At 54.4% G+C, this 18,355-nt stretch overlaps 1 protein-coding gene across 1 annotated transcript; it reads right to left on the reverse strand.

The window, feature by feature from the left end:
* Positions 1–5,690: 5,690 nt before the first annotated feature.
* On the reverse strand, positions 5,691–8,764 carry LOC133239621 (homeobox protein MSX-3-like). The gene is given in 6 exon segments (XM_061403974.1): positions 5,691–6,968; positions 6,971–7,051; positions 7,054–7,408; positions 7,574–7,644; positions 7,944–8,225; positions 8,503–8,764. Coding segments are annotated over 6 exon segments (1,092 nt in total). The 3' UTR covers positions 5,691–6,927.
* Positions 8,765–18,355: the final 9,591 nt, after the last annotated feature.

An 18,355-nucleotide genomic window follows, 5' to 3' on the forward strand; every position in this document is an offset into this window, starting at 1 on the left:
GACTGTAAGGAGATCCAACCAGTCCATCCTAAAGGAGACCAGTCCTGGGTGTTCATTGGAAGGACTGATGCTGAGGCTGAAACTCCAATACTTTGGCCACCTCGTGCTAAAAGTTGACTCACTGGAAAAGACCCTGATGTTGGGAGGGATTGGGGGCAGCAGGAGAAGGGGATGACAGAGGATGAGATGGCTGGATGGCATCACCGACTCGACACACATGAGTTTGGGTGAACTCCGGGAGTTGGTAATGGACAGAGAGGCCTGGTGTGCTGCAATTCATGGAGTCGCAAAGTCGGATACGACTGAGCAACTGAACTGAACTGATACCACTCTAATGACAGAAAGTGAAGAGGAACTAAAGAGCATCTTGATGAGGGTGAAATAGGAGAGTGAAAAGGCTGGCTTAAAATTCAACATTCAAAAAACTAAGATCATGGCATCCCGTCCCATAACTTCATGGCACATACAAGGGGAAACAGTGGAAACAGTGACAGATTTTATTTTCCTGGGCTCCAAAATCACTGTTGACAGGCACTGCAGCCATGAAATTAAAAGATGGCTTATCTTTGGAGGAAAAGCTATGACAAACCTAACCAGCATATTAAAAAGCAGAGACATCACTTTACTGACAAAGATCTGTATAGTCAAAGCTATAGTTTTTCCAGAAGTCATGTATGCATGTGAGAGTTGGACCATAAATGAGGCTGAGTGCCAAAGAATTGATACACTCAAATTGTGGTATTGGAGAAGACTCTTGAGAGTCACTTGGACAGCAAGGAGTTCAAACTAGTCAATCCAAAAGGAAATCAACCCTGAATATCCATTGGAAGGACTGATACTGAAGCTGAAACTCCAACACTTTGGCCACCTGATGCGAAGAGCCAACTGATTGGAAAAGACCCTGATGCTGGGAGGGATTGAGGGTAAGAGGAAAAGGAAACACGGAGGATGAGATGGCTGGACGGCATCACTAACTCAATGGGCATGAGTCTGTGGAATCTCCGGGAGACAGTGAAGGACAGGAAGCCTGCATGGATGAGATGGCTGGACGGCATGACTAACTCAATGGGCATGAGTCTGAGGAATCTCCAGGAGATAGTGAAGGACAGGAAGCCTGCATGGACGAGATGGCTGGACGGCATCACTAACTCAATGGGCATGAGTCTGAGGAATCTCCGGGAGACAGTGAAGGACAGGAAGCCTGCATGGACGAGATGGCTGGACGGCATCACTAACTCAATGGGCATGAGTCTGCGGAATCTCCAGGAGCTGGTGATCAACAGGGAAGCCTGTGTGCTGCAGTTCATGGGGTTGCAAAGATTTGGACACAACTTAGTGACTGAGGAACAAACACCATGCGGGGAGCTGCCCGTGAGAACGGGGTCTTTTGTCTGAAGGACACAGCTCTGGGAGCTGCCTCAGTCTTTGAGGGTTTGCTTGCAAACATAGCTTTCTGTCCCGCCACCCCAGAGATTAGGCGCTTATTTACTGCAGGCACTTGGAGTTCTGTGCAAACTTTTCACGCACAGAGAAATGTTATCTGGTGTAAGAAATAATAACAGGGAGCTATTCCCATGCTCTCAAGATTTCTTGTGACTGTTTGTAAGATGTATAGGCTAACTAAGAAAAAATGTCAACTGTCTTGTCTTTTTCACGCTTTTCTGTATAAATATGAGATGTTGAATAAAGTTGGTGTCAGACTGCGTCCCTTCGTGGTGACGTGTCTGAACCTCTCGACCCCATCTTTGTAGTCTCTTGCTTTAGTTTCTTTCTTAGCCCCGCCGTGCACGTTCTCGGGACCTGATCGACTTTGCCGGCTGGCTCCGGCAGGTGGCGCCCGAACAGGGACCCGAGAATCAGAGTGCGACGACGGCCGCTGCCCGCCAAGATTGAAGTAAGTAAAGAAAAATTCCTAAGTAATTAAAAGTAAAGGGCAGAGAGGGTGATTGTCGAGAGTAATAAATCATGGGACAAGGCAATAGCCGCCAGTTATTTGTACATATGTTGAAAACTATGTTAAAAGGTAGGAGAATTCATGTAAATAAGTTACAGCTAAAAAAGTTTTTACTTTTTATTAAAGAGGTTTGTCCTTAGTTTCCAGAAAAAAGAACAGTTAGTCTAGAAACTTAAAAAAAAGTAAAAAAACAATTACAGACATATTATTCCTTACATGGTCCCAATCGTGTTCCTGTGGATGCTTTTTCTTTGTGGACTCTCATAAGAGACTGCCTAGATCCTAAACATGAGAGACATAAAATTCAAACGGCTCTCAAAAATTCCACAAGACCCGAAGTTACAAAGCCTTCTGCCCCTCCACCTGAGCCGCTTTATGCTGTGCCTGAAAAAACAGCTTTTAAGGCTAGAGAAAATAATAATGTGTTAAGCTCTGATAAACAAAAAGAGTTAAATAAACAAGCGGCTCAGTACCATAGAAAAAATATGCCTTGGGAGATGATGGTTAACATAAAATCCCCCTCGAGAAAAGGGAAATTAAAGCATTCAGGGCTTTCTGAAGAACAGCTGGAGAATTTAATTCAAAAGATTGTTATAGCAGTAAAAAAAGATACACAGAGAGACTCCCACTCCAGCCAGCCTGCGCCTCCAGCATATCCTCCCTCGGTTCTTGCTGGACTCAATCCACCTCCGCCTTTCGTAGAACCGCGAGAGCCTATATCTATCCCTGCTTCTTTGCCCGGTAAAAACATAAAAATTAAAGGTGAAATATTATTATCTCCTCTTCAACAAGCAATTAAGCGAGCTAATGAAGAAAGAGAACATATTCCCGGGTTTTCAGGTATCTATCCAGTGTTTAAAAATGCTCAACAGCAAAGGTATTATGAGCCGCTGCCCTTTAAGCAACTGAAAGAGTTAAAAATGGCTTGTGCACAATATGGCCCCACTGCGCCGTTTACTCAGGCTATTATAGAGGCTTTAAGAAATCAAAATCTGCCACCTAATGATTGGAAACAGGTTGCTCAAGCTTGTTTATCTAAAAGAGATTATTTACTATAAAAATCTGAGCTTGCTGAGCAATGTGAGATCACAGCCGATATCAACCGGCGACAGAGACTGAACACCACTTATGAAATGATAGTGAGAGAGAGAAAATATCAAGACACTAATAGTCAACTTAATTATTTACCTGGAGCCTACCCTCAGATTAGTGCTGCGGCTCTACAAGCATGAAAAAAGCTTCCAAATTCTGATAAAAAGACTAAAGATTTATCTAAAATTCGCCAGGGGCCAGATGAGCCATATCAAGATTTTGTTGCCCGCCTGCTTAAGACAATTAGTAAAATGATAAGGGATGAGCAGACAGAGATGGTGTTGACTAAACAGCTTGCTTATGAAAATGCCAATTCGGCTTGTCAAGCTGCCCTGAGACCTTACAAGAAAAAGAGAGGCTTATCTGACTATATACAGATTTGTGCTGATATCGGCCCTTCATACGTTCAAGGCATAACTTTGGCCACGGCATTACAAGAGTTATTGCCTTAGCTGGTTTTAGTAAACGGTTTGATAATCATTATCCCTCAGATAAAATTTTGCAATTTGCTCATTATCACCAATTTCTCTTCCCAAAAATCATTGTTTCTCAGCCCCTTGCCGATGCCCTAACTGTATTTACTGATGGCTCTTCTAATGGAATAGCTAGTTTGATTATACAAGACAATACTACCACCTGGCATACTAATTATAAGTCTGCTCAAGAAGTAAAACTATTTGCCGTTTTTCAGGCTTTATTACAAATTTCTGCTCCATTTAATTTATATTCTGACAGTCAATATATCATAAGAGCCTTAAACACTATTGAGACTGTTCCATTTATTGGTACCTGAATTTATATCAAACTTTTCGTGATATACAACATTTAATTTGCTCCAGAGTTAATAAATGCTATTTTGGTCATATTCGTGCTCACTCTAGACTTCCTGGACCTTTAGCACGAGGCAATGCTTTGGCTGATGAAGCTACACGTATGATATTTCCTTCACTAGAACAAATGGCAAAAACTTCCCACAGCTTACACCATCAAAACAGCAATAGCTTAAGACTTCAATTTGGCATTACTCGAAAAGCTGCCAGACAGATTGTTAAGCAATGTCAAACGTGTCCTCAGTTTTTTAGCGTCCCCCACTATAGAGTTAATCCTCGAAGATTGTTGCCAAACAATATATGGCAAATAGATGTTACCCGTATTCCTGAATTTAATAAACAAAAATTTGTTCATGTTACTATTGACACCTTCTCCGGCTTTTTACATGCCTCTCTACAATCTAGAGAAGCTAGCAAACATTGTATAGCTCATTGCATTAAATGTTTTGCTGTTATGAAAACCCCTAAAACCATAAAAACAGACAATGGTCCAAGATACACTGAAAAAAATTTTCAATTATTTTGTACGCAATTGTCTATCTCACATAAAACAGGTATCCCTTATAATCCTCAAGGTCAAAAAATCATTGAACGGGCACATCAAACTCTCAAACATCAATTGCAAAAACTAAAGAAGGGAGAATTGTATCCCAATACCCCCTCCAACTCTCTAAACCACGCTTTATTTGTTCTAAATTTTTTACAATTGGATATAAGTGGCCGTTCAGCAGCACAGCGATTTTGGAACTTTGATGCACAAACAATAAGACCTAAAGTCTTTTAGAAAGACCCACTTGTGGGAAAATGGTATGGACCAGATCCAGCACTAATCTGGGGACGAGGGCATGTTTGTGTTTTCCCACAGGATGCCGAAGCGCCGCGCTGGCTGCCGGAAAGGTTGGTACGCACGGCGGAGACAGTCTCTAGCAAATCAGATGAGGAGATTGACAATTCAAGAGCATGATGAATTACCATCTCGGCAACAACTTCAGCATTGATGCGAGAGGCACAGAATCGTGTTGTGGTGCAGGGCGATCCGATATCGCCTTAAGCTTCTGATAACTTATTAATTATCTTAAATCAGATTAACACTGCACACTCTGAAGAAAATTCAAATGCTTACTGGGCTTATTTTCCTGACCCTCCCCTTCTCCAACCTGTGGGCTGGGAGGGTCAGTCCATTCCCATATACACTAATAAAACTGTTTTATTTCTTACACCTTGTTTAATTAAAAAACTGATTGATGATCTATGGATCATAAAGGCTTCCATCTATGGAAATGGTCTGCGGTTAAAGGAACATAAGCGTGCGCCTATATAAAAAGAAAGGGGGAGATGCGGGGAGCTGCCCGTGAGAACGGGGTCCTTTGTCTGAAGGACACAGCTCTGGGAGCTGCCTCAGTCCTTGAGGGTTTGCTTGCAAACATAGCTCTCTGTCCCGCCACCCCAGAGATTAGGCGCTTATTTACTGCAGGCACCTGGAGTTCTGTGCAAACTTCTCACGCACAGAGAAATGTTATCTGGTGTAAGAAATAATAACAGGGAGCCATTCCCATGCTCTCAAGATTTCTTGTCACTGTTTGTAAGATGTATAGGCTAACCAAGAAAAAATGTCAACTGTCTTGTCTTTCTCACGCTTTTCTGTATAAATATGAGATGTTGAATAAAGTTGGTGTCAGACTGCGTCCCTTCGTGGTGACGTGTCTGAACCTCTCGACCCCATCTTTGTAGTCTCTTGCTTTAGTTTCTTTCTTAGCCCCGCCGTGCACGTTCTCGGGACCTGATCGACTTTGCCGGCTGGCTCCGGCACACCATGAAAGCTATAGAACACTGTTCAGATAAAGAGGAGTTAAATAATTAGAAAAACGTCTCATGCATGATTAATCTAACATTGTTAAAATGGCAATATTCCCTAAAATATTCCCTAATTTATAGATTCAATGCACTCTCTATCAGAAACCTAGTGGACTTCTTTGTAGACATTGACAATCTGATTCTACAATTCATATGGAATTGCAAGGACCCCAGAATAGGTCATTCTTGTTCTTGAAAGGAGAGCAAAATAGGAAGGTTTCAAAACTTACTACCAAAAAAAAAAAAAAAACAACATCTTACTACAAAGCAACAGTAATGCAGACTCTGGTCCTGGCAGAGGATAAATATCCAGATCAATGGGACAGAACTGACGGCCCAGAAATAAACCCACACACCTCCAGTAAGCGACGGTTGAGGGCATCACAGACAGTGGGGGAGAGTAGTCTTTTCAACAAATGGTGCTGGGACAGTTGGATAACCACATGCAAAAGCATCAAGTTGTATACTTACAGAATATTTAAAAATGGATCAAATGTCTAAATGTAAGAAATATAACTATAAAACACTTGGGTAAAAACCAGAGTGAATTTTCTTGATTGTGGATTTGGCAAAAGATTCTTAAGTATGACATCACAAGCAGAAGCAAGGACTTCCCTGGCGAGCCAGTGGTAAAGACTCCTTGCTCCCAGTACAGGGTGCCCCGGGCTGGTCCTGCAGCTCAGAGCTTGCATGCCAGAGCTAGAGATCCCACAGGCCACAACCAGAACCCGGCCCAGCCAAATCAAATTTTTTTAAAGTGCAAGCAACAAAATTAAAAATAGCTACAATGGATTTAATCAAACTAAAATATTTTGTACTTCAAAGGGACACTGTCAAGAAAGTGGAAAGACAACCCACATAATGGAAGAAAATATTTGCAAATTCTGTGTCTGATGAGGATTTACTATCCTGAGCATATAAAGAATGCTTACAAACACTCAACACAAAAGAAAACCCAGCTGAAAACTAGGCAAGGGACTTAAGCAGATGTTTTTCTAAAGAAAATATATAAATGGCAAATGAGCACATGAGAAGGTGGTGTCGCTAGTAAACACAGATTAAAGCTTGAGGCTTCACATTCACTCGGCTGGCTGCAAGCAAAATGTCAGATAGAAACAAGTATTGGACATGATAGGGAGAAACTGGACTTTCCACTGTAATTTACCATGTTAACAAATTCAAGGGGGAAGCAACTGATCACCCAAATATATGCAGGTAATACAGGCCGTAGGCGGCCACGGCGCGGCGAGGAGTCCGGGCACCTGCGGCGGGGCGGCGGCGGAGTCGTGAAGGCGGGCGCCCAGCGGGAAGGGAGGGGAGGACGGGGCAGCAGCGGCCTGGCCGTCAATTTCAGCTTCTCCAGCTCGGCCTCCTGCAGTCGCTTGGCCTTGGCCCGGCGGTTCTGAAACCAGATCTTGACCTGCGTCTCGGAGACACTCAGGCTGCTGGAGAATGCGGCGCGCTCGGCGACGGACACGTGCTGCTGCTGACCGAAGCCACGCTCCAGCGCCAGCAGCTGCGCGGCGGTGAAGGGCGTCCGCGGCTCGCGGTCGCTCTTCTGTTTCCCGAGGGCGCAGGCTGGAGGGCTGGGGGCGCCTGGGAGGAAAGAGCAAAAGCGGGCGCTCGGACGCACTCCGGGATCGCCCGCCACGGCCGATTCTGGATGTGAGTCCTGGCTCTATGACCGCGGGCCTCAGGTGAGACGGGACCCCCGAAGCCTGCGGGGTAATAGAAGCAAGGCACGGGAGGGGGAGGGGGGCGGCGCGCGGAGAGGGACAAAGTGGACTGGGGCTCTGCTCCCCAGGGAGGAGGGGAACTCTGCCCGCTTGGAAAAGCGAGAAACCTGGGCACGAAACCGCAGCAAGACCTGAGCGGTGAGCGAGGAGGGGAAGCAGACGTCCACCTTGGCGGGGACTGTAGGGTGCACGGCCAGAGAGACTCCGAGCCGAGAGGCCCTGGGTCTGGGGTTGAGGCCCCGCCCCCGGGTAGAGCAGGGTATACCTGTTTGGAGGGGGCAGGTGGGTCAGGGCTCGCGCGCCGGAGGGCTTGGGCGGGCTCTCCTGGGCTGATTTCTTTCTTTGCACTCAGGCCGGCGCGTTAGTGGATGGCTATTTCCGAAGTTACGAACGACAGCGCCTTTCCCGCCCTGGTCCTCCCAGCCCGGGCCAAGCGGGCTCCTCTCGCAGCCCGGGACCGCGCGACAGGGCACTTACGTGGGGCGCTCGAGAGGGCGGCCGGCGGGAACCAGGCCCGGGGTTCCGCGGCGCCCCGCGGCCTCTCCTTCTGGGGTTGCACGGGCTCCGAGCCCAGCCAGCGCTCGGCTTCCAGCAACGACTCGACGCCGAAGGGCAGCGGGCCGAACCTCGCACGGTCCCCGTCCCACGTCCTGAGCCCAGCGGGGTTCATGCCGAGCAAAGCCGGGGCCATGCGCTGACGGGCGGGCGCTGGGCTAGCGGAGCCCGGCGGGCGCAACGTGGGGGCAGCGCGCAGCGAGACTGCGGGGGACTCGGTGGCGCCCCCTCCCTCGGTGTCCTTTTTATAAAAAGCGGCGCCCCTTTCATACCCAGCTGTCCAATCGCCTCAGTGGCTGCCGCGTGGGTTCAGACGCCCATTGGTTTCGCTGATCCGGGAGGAGGGGTCGGGCAAGGAGGGGCGGGGCCGCCGGCCGAGCCCCGGACTGGGAGCCATGTGAGTCCCAGCCCCGGCCAGCCTGGCGCACCCCGTCGGTTTCCTAGAGCCCGCTGTGGCCGGGCTGGGATGCGGCTGGGACACCGGGGAGCATGAGGCGCTGGCCCCAGCCTCCTCGCGTGGAGGAGCCCGCAGTGGGCGCGACGGGGTTGAGCTTCGGTCCGGGCGCCTCCCGCAGTGTCCTCGCCCGCCGGCGGCTCGTCCCGCTGCGCCACAGCCCGGAGCCGGAGCCATCGGCGCGTGCCTGCCGTGGTCCAGGCGCTGTCTCCAAACCCTGGGGGCCACTTTTGGCCGACCTTGCACCCGGACTGGAGACTCTGCTTCCGTCGCCTGGAAGTCGGGCCATGGCGCCCTGAGCCTGGGTGGCTTTCCAGGCGCCCGTAGCTGGCGGGCGCTCTCCCTGGCGTCCCACAGCTTGGCCCGGGAGCGGCCGGCGGGGCGCGGCGAAGGTCCCAGGGCAGGGCCCGGGGCCGCTGGGGAGGCCGAGGCTCCCACGTCTCAAGCGCCTGCGACACGGGGCCTGGGACACAAGAAGGGCGCCTCGGGTCACTGGGTGTCAGCCCCTCCCGCTCCGCACTTGCTGGGCCGAATCCTCGGGAAACCCGGGCCTTGGGACCTGGGAAAAGCCCTGCGACGCCAGTTCGGACAGACCCCGGCCGGACCGCCGATCTGCTTCCGAGACGCCGCGACCAGGTGGAGAGCGATCCCAGACCCGGTTCGAAGAAGGAGCGAAGGTCCGACAGAGACTAGCACGTATCGAAACTGAACGGATCTTTGGTTTGGAAACCTTGAGTGCTGCAAACGAGGCACCGCTCTGCAGTCTCTCCGCCAAGGGAAGAAACCCCGCATGCATTTTAGAATAAATCAGGAGATTGGTTTGCCAGTAACGATTTCATGTCAGAGTAATATCCCTGAACGCAGAAGCAGCAAAGTAAATCGACTAAATGTTAATTTTTGAAAAAGCAAAGTTGTTCAGTGAAAACTAGTTTTGGATGATGCTTCGTCCAGTTAAGCTAGAGAAATTCACTCAGCAAGTTTCTCACCATGCAAATTTAGAAGCAAATCTGAAAGGGGCCTTCAGAGCCCTCCTGCCAGGCCTGTGTCTGAGGCTAGACCAGCTCTTTCTGCATTCCGAGATAAATTGCCCTTTTCTAATGTAATAAAGATGTTCTGAGTTGATTGAAGATAATTGCATCATTAAAGCACTTTCTTTGAAGGCCTCTCTCCTGATAGTTTATCTTTAGCAGGCCGCTCACCGGAGCCTTTGAAAACGAATTTTAATGAGGATAACAGCCAGCTGCCTCGGCCTGCCCCATGTCCACTCAGGATGGCCCAGAGGTAGCGTCTGGGTGGATGACGTGGGGCCTGGGCTGTGTCTAGCTGGTCTGGGGTGGGATGGGACTGTGGGGCCAGGGACCGGTGCTGACCTTCAGGAGGTCTCCCAGGAGGCATCTGGACTGGTGTGTCTCCCTCCCAGCAAGGCGAGCCAGTGCTGACCAGGCTCCTGCCTGGCCTGGCTCCAGAGGGGGTTGGAGGATGGAGGAGAGCCCCTGGGCGTGGACGTCAAAGCCCAGACCACAGCACCGAGCTCGAACAGGCTCCGGCACGGCGGCCTCTCCAGCCCCACTGGGCCCTGGGACGGGAGGTGGCCGGGGTGCTGGGTGTGAGAAGGACAGGACCCCATTTCTGTCAACGTGCAGGCTTTGGGCGCAGAAGCCTGGACCCAGCTGTAGGAGCCTGGGCACTGTCTCTGGGCACCAGAAGAGATGAAGATGCCTGCAGGCACCTGGCTTCCAGGAGCAGGCCAGCCAGGCCTGTTGTGTGGACAGGAGACCAGGCCCAGCCCCAGCACTGGCCCCTCTTGAGGCTGGTAGGTGCTGAAGCCAGTGCCAACTCCCCACCCCATCTCAGGTGAGCCCCTGAAATGGTAGCAAAGCCTCAAAGACCGGCCTGCTGAGTCCGCACTGGGGTGGACACCGAGCCCAGTCTGAGTGGCGTTGTTCCTGAGGTTTGCTCTGAGCCCTGAGGGGCCAGGAGGTCAGCAAAGGCCGGACACCTGTTCTTCCTGTGTCCTGGTGCATCCTTTTGGTGCTGACTTCACAGGGATGAGCACATCCTGAACTTCCAGAAACGAGAGACAAGTCCCGGCACGGGGGTCGGGTGCCGAGAGGCTTCCTGTCGGGGCGGTCAGCGTAGGGAGGTGAGTTCTGAGAACAGATTTCGTTTTGTAGGACTCATCCAGCAGGGTTTGGAACTGCGTGGGACTCAAACAGGAATAGAAACGCTCCCCCCGTCTTAAAACCTTGGAGGGGAGGGTCTGCTGAAGTGAGAGAAAGTCAGGTCACGCTCACAGCGGCGGTGCTGAGGGAGGGAAGCTGGCACCACGTGACTGAGGACACTGACCGTCCCCTTTTGGACATGGATGGAGGCAGCCAGCGTGGTCTACATGGTGGTTTACAGGCAGGGCACCTTTGCTGGCCAGTGGCCTACAGACAGCTGACTCCTAGTCTTGCTCCAGGGCAGCACCGCCCCTCCTCTAGGCCCCTTCTATAGGCCGTGCCTTCCAGACAGTGCACTCTGCAGGGAGTACCGTGCGGCCCCACCGCTTCATGCCTCACCCCCTGTCATCTCTCTCAGCCGAGGCCCCCGACCGCCTCCCTTTCATCCCGAAAGGCCCCGGCCACTCTCCTTCTCAAAGGCATCCGTGTTGGAGCCTTTGACTTTTTCCTTCTTGACTTATTGGAAAATTGCTCCAAACACAAGTGGTACTTTCCATGACTCTGGCCAGAAGAGGGCTAGATGACACGAGCTCCAGCAGCTGGTGGGAGTGATGAGGGAGAGGCCGCCGGACAGGAGGTCCGTCTCCCCAGGCGGATGCTCGGGCGTCGCTCAGGAGAGGACCTGCTCCAGGTCGGATGAGGCCCACGAGATGGGGCAGGCTCAGGCGAGGGTGGGGGCTGAGGAGAGAAGGCTCCGGGACTCACCCTGAGACCCCCGTCACTTCAGGGTGTCTCCCCACGTCTTTCCTTTTCTCCTGTTCCCATCTAGCTTCTCTGCCAATTCACCTTCATGCTTACTCTTTACATGCAGGGCTTTAAAACTCAGGCACACCTCCTGACAAGAGAAACCAGAGGAAGAGCCCATTTTTATCGAGTGACCCTCTGTCCAGAGCAACAGGTGCAGGTAATTTTGTCCCGTACAGAACGACCTCTCCCCGCCCTGATGTCTGCTACCTAATCCCCGGGACCCAGCAGTATGTCACGGTATGTGGCAAAGCTGGGATTGACACTGTTCATCAGCTGCTTTGGGATGGCTAGAGTACCCTGCAGCATCCAGGTAGACCCAATCTAATTGTGAGGGTCCTCAAGAGGCCAGAGGGGGCAGCGTGGGACGGACTGAGCCTGTCACAGCTGGCTTTGGCCGTGGCCTCTAGAGGACCCAGAGCCTCCACCAGGACCAGCCCAGGCTGCGCACACCTGATTTAACCCAGGGAGACCCACTTGGACTTCTGGCCCCAGGTCTGTGCAGGGGTGTATATGCGCTGTCTGCGGTCGAGAGACAGTCCCTCACAGTGCATCTGTCCAGAGGCAGTAGGGCGCTGGCGTCCCCTACGTGGCACTTCTTATCATCCCCGCTTTCGTGGGAGAGGAAACAGGCTCTGGGGGAAGTGATTTGGCAGGGGTCCGGCTGGATGGGCCCAGCCCTGAGTCACTCTCAAGTCTGTGCTCCTTCCTCTGTGTGCTGCCTGGGGTGGAGGGCTGGCACTGTCTCCATGGGTCAGAGGAACCCGGGAGCCAGGCTCCATGGCACCTGGGGCCTTGCTGAGGCACCAGCTCTTGCAGAGTCCAGGCCGTGGGCATCCCGAGTTGCCTCCCTTGTGCTGCCTGTCCGGCCCCGGTGCCAAGTCCCCAGGCGGGAAGTGCTCAAACGCCCTCTGCTGGCAGAGCTGGGAGTCAGACTGTCTGTGCCCGGTGGAGGTGGGGCTCTGTCTCCTGGGGGAGCTGGCTGTGGGCGTCTAACTGCAGAGACCGGGTGAGCTAGAGGTCTCGGTGGACACAGGAGAGCAGTGGGCCAGGGAAGTCCTTGCCTGCAGCAACGGGGGCCCTAGGGAAGGGCTCGCGGTGCAGCCCAGGTGTGGGCCCGAGCATAGGATGGGTGGGAGAGTCCACCAAGCTCCGCAGAGAGGATGCTGTTTTGGAATTACTGAATTGTAAATATATATATATATATATTATTTTTGAGAGTGAACAACTTTGGAGATGCTTGAAAAAAGGCAAGGGCATGGTGGGAAAACAACACCATTCAGGAGAAGATGGGGATGAGTGTAGGATGGTTCTGGAAATAGGAGCCAAGCTGCCACTCCAGGCTTGATGCCCCTCGGCCCCAAGGCCCCGGGGGGTACAGTGATTAGACCCAGGGCCTCTGGCAGGTGCTCCAGGGCCATCTGGGCAGGACTGTGACTCAGGGGTGAACTAAGAAGGCCACAAGAGTCCCCTGGCACCAGCCCTTTGGGCAGCAAAGGCTTATCAGCGCCCTTGATCTCTAGCAATCAGCTCTCAGATTCATCATCTTTATCATCTCCTGCTTTCTATCTCAGGACTTCCCCGGTGGCTCAGACGGTAAAGCGTCTCGCTTACAAGGCGGGAGACCTGAGTTCAATCCCTGGGTCAGGAAGATCCTCTGGAGAAGGCGATGGCAACCCACTCCAGTACTCTTGCCTGGAAAATCCCATGGACGGAGGAGCGTGGTGGGCTACAGTCCATCGGGTTGCAAAGGCTTTCTACTTCATTGATCTTTGTGTTTCCATTACTTAGTTTATGTTTCGTTTGCTCTACTTTTTCCAGTTTCTTAGTGTGGACACTGTCATGGATTTTTAAACCTTTCTTCTTTTTTGATATAGCTGTCAGCGCTATGGATTTTCCTGTAAGTACTGCTTTGGTACATCCTACAATTTTGACGTTTTCATTCTTAGTTCAAAATATTAATTCTCTTTTGATTTCGTCTTTGACCCAAGGTCACTCAGAAGTATGTTACTGAGTTCCCAAGTATTTGAGTTTTTTTCAGGGACGTTTCTGTATCTGTTTTCATTTTACACTTTGACACTTGTCCTTGGCCTTGACTGGGGAGGAGAGAAAGGGAAGCTGGGATGGAGAAAGATGCTGGGGGCAGAGGCCAGGGCCACAGAGCTCAGAGAAGGGGCCCTCAGACCTGTGAGGACTGAGGGGCCACGGGACTCAAGGACAGGGATCCCAGGGCTCTGAGCGGGTAACTCTACCTCTCCTGGGAGTTAACGGCCCACCCAGAGCCTCGGGGGAGAGCCCTCTGGGGGGACGTCATGCACCCAGAACAGAGGAGACCCTGTGTGGCCTGAATGCAGGGAGCCAGGGGAGAGCGGCAGCTGGGAGCAGTGGGCAGTTCCGGGACCGGGACCGGGCGTGGCGGGGTCACACGCTCACCGGCAGGAAATGCCTGGGGCCTGGCTCATCTCCGTACTGCTTGCCAGCCTTCTGCGAGGACTCTGGGAGTCCACAGGAGTGTCCCTGTGGCACCTGGGCAGAGGGATGGTGATACCTGGAACCTGGGGTCTAGCCAGGAGCCCCAAGGCAGCCCCCGGCTCCTGGGAGAGGAGGGAGACAGGAGGGAGCCCCCGGCACAGGGCGTCACTGCTCTTCTCAGCACTACAGGAAGGACTGGCTCGGGCCCCCCGCCCCGTACCCCACTGGCCCGGGAGACAGGTGGCCCTGGTTCGGAGAGGGGATGGAGCCCTGTTGGCAGGTGGGCAGCCACCCTGGCCCACCTTAGGCAGTCTTTTGCTCCATTCCATAGGCTGTCGCACCGTGGAAGGGGCCTCTGGCCAGCCGCGGGCACCGTGGACCGAAGTGCTGGTGAGGGGTGCGGGCTTGCAGCATGAGTGGGGGAGGCCGCCGCCCCAGGCCTCATTCTGGGAGAGATGGAGGGGTCCTCCTGGGTCTGGCCACTCCCCAGGGAAGTTCGAGAGAGTCCTATTCAGCTGGGCCATGTACTTTCCTCCCAAAGGCCTTCTCCCCGCCCAGCCCAACTGCCCAGCACACAGCCACCTCTGAATGCCCAGCCAGGCCCTTCAATCCTGGCCTGGCCCCTCCAGCCAGGCAGGGCCCTCCCCAGGGCCGGAGGAGTGTTCAACAGGCCTGATTAACAGGCGGGGCACTTCGGGGACAACGGGCAGCCTGGCTCCAGCCTCCAGGCGAGACGGGCCTGTGGAACCCTCTAGCTCTGCTCTGCGCAGGGGACATGCTCCGTGCCAGGCTACAGCTGGTTAATCACTTGGAAAACACAGTCGCGCCCCCTGGCTGTGAAAATCACTTCAGGGCCTGCGGGGATCAACTTTCGTTGCTGGGAGAACCCAGAACTGATTTCCTGTGTCTGGGGTGGCCCAGTGTCCGGCCACCCTGCAGCAGAGAGAGGGGTCCCCCTGAGCACAGTTATGGGGATGAACCGTGTTCTCGAACACGCAAGGGGAGTTCTCTTTTCCCCCGGTAATGAGCGACACCAGGGTGTCCTCACAGACAGCAAGAAGCCTGGTGGGGATGAACCGTGTTCTCGAACACGCAAGGGGAGTTCTCTTTTTCCCTGGTAATGAGCGACACCAGGGTGCCCTCACAGACAGCAAGAAGCCGGGGGCGACGCCTGGGAGCCCCTGCTCCAAGCGCCCATCTACCCCCCGCCCACGGAGCCCTTTGCACTCGGGCAGGTGGAAGGTTCTAGATGCTAAGGCCCGCAGACATGAGTTGGAGACGGTGCCCACGTCTCAGGCCCCTGAGCTCCGCCCCCCGCATGACGCAGCACTGCATCGCTTGTGTGACACCGCCCTCCTGGGCTCAGAGCTCACCCACGGCAGAGGACCAGGAGCGTGTACCCAGTGCCAGTTACAGGTGGGTCTTGAGGGGAAGAAGGAGGGAGGGAGGGTGAGGGGCACTGGGACTCGCATGCCTGGTTCCAGTCTTGGCTCTGCTGAAGGGCTGTGCCACCTGACCTGGCACCTTAACCTCTCTGGGCCGCAGATTCCTGCTTGGTCTCCCCCATGTAAGCCAGAGCAAACACACAAAGAATCCCCTTGGTCATGGTCATCAAAGCCTCTGCCCACTGCCCTTGCACCCCCTCCAGTCGGCCAGGCACAGAGGCCCTGGGGGAGAGCAGGTCACCAGCCACACCGGGCAGTGGGTGGGCTTAGGGGGAAGCAGGGGCTACTGGGTCTGGCTGCTCAGGGGAGGAAAGGGGGTCCGTCTTGTCCCAAGCTCTCAGGGCCAACGGTGCCTGCACAGTTGCCCGGGACCTCGAGAGTGGAGGGCACCTCTGACTGGTCTCAAGGTCAGCTCTGTAGACAGAGACCCTCTGTCCACTGAAGTGGGGTTCTGCCAAAGTGCCGTCAGCCTTCCCCAACCCCCGTGCAGCAGGACCACTCCCAACAGGGCAGGCAGGCCTCTGAGTCTCTGTGGGAGGCTTCTGGAGTTTGTAATCTTGCCTGATCCTGCTTCAGATCCCTGTGGGCAGGCGGAAAGCCACATGCAGCAGACTCGAGCCAGCCAGCAGATCCTGGTCCCAGGGACAGGCCAGGGGTGGACCTCTGCAGTCCCAAGCCCCCTGCTCAGGGCCCTGGAGGTCCAGGTCCAGGACCTGTGCTCAGGTATGAAGCGGAAAGATGGAGATGCCTGCCTTGCCTGCCTCTCTGGGGCCTCCCCTCAGCTTGTGCAAGGTCACACACAGGCCGCGTCAGCCAGCCTGGTCTGGGTCCAGGGCCAAAGTAAGCCAGAGCTGGGGCCCTCCAGAACCTCAGACGGGAGCTGCAGGGGACTTTCAAGGGCGCTCTGGGACTTCTGTTCACATTGAACAGACCCTGCCTCAAGAAGCAATACATGTCTTGGGACGTTCTCTCTGAGGATGGCCTTGCTCCTGAATGCGGCCAAGCTGGAGGCCAACCTGCAGTGAGGGCCAAAAGGAGTGGCCCCAGAGCATGCATCCTCCCCGGCCGGTGCCCTGTCAGGAGGAAGGAGGGTCTCGGGCCACCTGCACCCTGTGCACCCTCCGCAGTGGCTGCTGGGCAGTGCCTGGGGCTCTCCAGGGACACAAAGTGAATGAGGAGCAGCGAGGGGCCCAGGAGTCACACGGGGCATTCCCGACGCGTCCTCCTACAGCTGTGACGGCGCCTGACATGGGAGAGGGACGCTTAGGCGGCCTGGTCAAGGAACCCAGCGTGAATTTTGAGCAGAGACTCCAAGGCCAGGAGCACTGTGGGCACAGAGGACCTTGGTCAACACATCTGGGACTGAGACTTTGAGTTTTGTTCTAAACACATCAGGGCAGAGATGGGCATGAAGCATCAGAGGCTCAGACCAGAGGAGGTATGACAGCTCTCTATTCCCGCCTCACAGATTCCTCCAGCAGGGTGGGTGGGCTGCAACCAGGAGCTCTGCAGAGACCATGGGTGGGGGCCAATGAGGGCCTGACCGGAGCCAGTGGGATTCCACCTCTCTATCAAAGCAGGCCAGTAATATGAATTGTGTTTGAGGATGCTGTGTTTGGAAATAACATAGGATAGAGGATAACTAATAACTGAGCATCTAATTTAATCCTGGTCCGAAAGCCTGTTTATTTAGACCAAGCAGCTGAGTGAACACTTTAGCAGTGGGTCTGACCACCAGGTCCTGGAGCAGGGTGCCTGTCAAGCCAGGGTTTGAGTCAGGAGGGAACGAGGGTCGGGCACCCCCAGACTGCCCGAGCAGACTCCAGATGGGTCGGGGTGACGGGCTCATCATGGGGGAAGCTCATGGGCATGGAGGGAGCACCTCCCCTGGAATGGCACAGGCTCCGGGCAGCCACCCTGGTCCCCGAACCTGACCCACACCTGCAGCGTCATGCAGCTGGAGCCTGGCTATTGCATGGCCTCTGTGAGGTGGGCCAGCAGAGGACTGGGCCTTGACCGGAACTAGAGGGTTCTTTACTTCCCTGGTGGCCAAGCCTGAGCTGGGGTCCCATTCTGTGTGCCCCTCAGCCCAGCACTGAGTCACTGGACCCTCTCTGGGGCACGTGTGAAATCCTGGAGGAGCTCGGCCCACCTGGAGCCGGTGGCGAGGAGCCCGGGATGCCAGGGAGCCCGGCAGGATTGAAGGCTCCCTGTGATCTGAGGGGTGGGGAGACTTGCGGGGGGTCAGGGGCAGTGGCAGGACCCTCAACCGAGGCCCGAAAGGGTCTGAGGCAAAGCTGAGGGATGTCCCGGCTTGAGAGCTCCTAGGGTCCAGGCACTCCCTGCCATGTGAGCCTCGGTCACCCAAGATGAGCCTGTCGCCCCCTGCCAGGTCCGGGCTGGGCAGCCTGTGGCCGCACACGACCCAGAGAAGGACAATGCTTCCCAGGTTGTCAGGGTGAGGCGGGCTGGGTCCCAGCACAGCGAGTCCCGGTCCTCTTCGTGAGGCAGCCACGCCCTCTACAACCCCAGGAGGGGCTCCGAGGACCCTGAGGGTCCCCACCCGCCCACAAGGGGCAGAGCGGGGCTCAGGCAGCCCGTTAAGGCCCGGTCCCAGACCCCTGGGCAGCGGGCCAGTGCTCCTCCCAGGGGCTCCCCGATGTCCCCAGTGAGGGCTCTCTGCTGAGGAGCATCTTCACAGGGCTGCCTCTCCCCGGGGGGCTCACTGCCCACCCTTCCATCCCCCCTCGTCCACCAGGTGTGAGGCTGGAGGGAGGCCGGGCTGAGCTGCCGCAGGCGGAGGTCCACGCAGGTCCTGCCCCTCGGACCCGGGAGCGTGAGGCAGAAGGGCGTGAAGTCCGGGACCCTCCGCACCCCGGACCCCGAGGGCGAGGGCTCCACCCTGTGGTCCTCGGTTCCCACAGTGGCAGAGGAAGCCAGGCTCCCCGACTCAGAGGTGCTCTGGCCGCAAGGGCCTCCTGCCCCAGATTCTCCGAT

This window comes from Bos javanicus, chromosome 26 (assembly GCF_032452875.1).
Source record: "Bos javanicus breed banteng chromosome 26, ARS-OSU_banteng_1.0, whole genome shotgun sequence".
NCBI classification, from domain to species: Eukaryota; Metazoa; Chordata; class Mammalia; order Artiodactyla; family Bovidae; genus Bos; species Bos javanicus.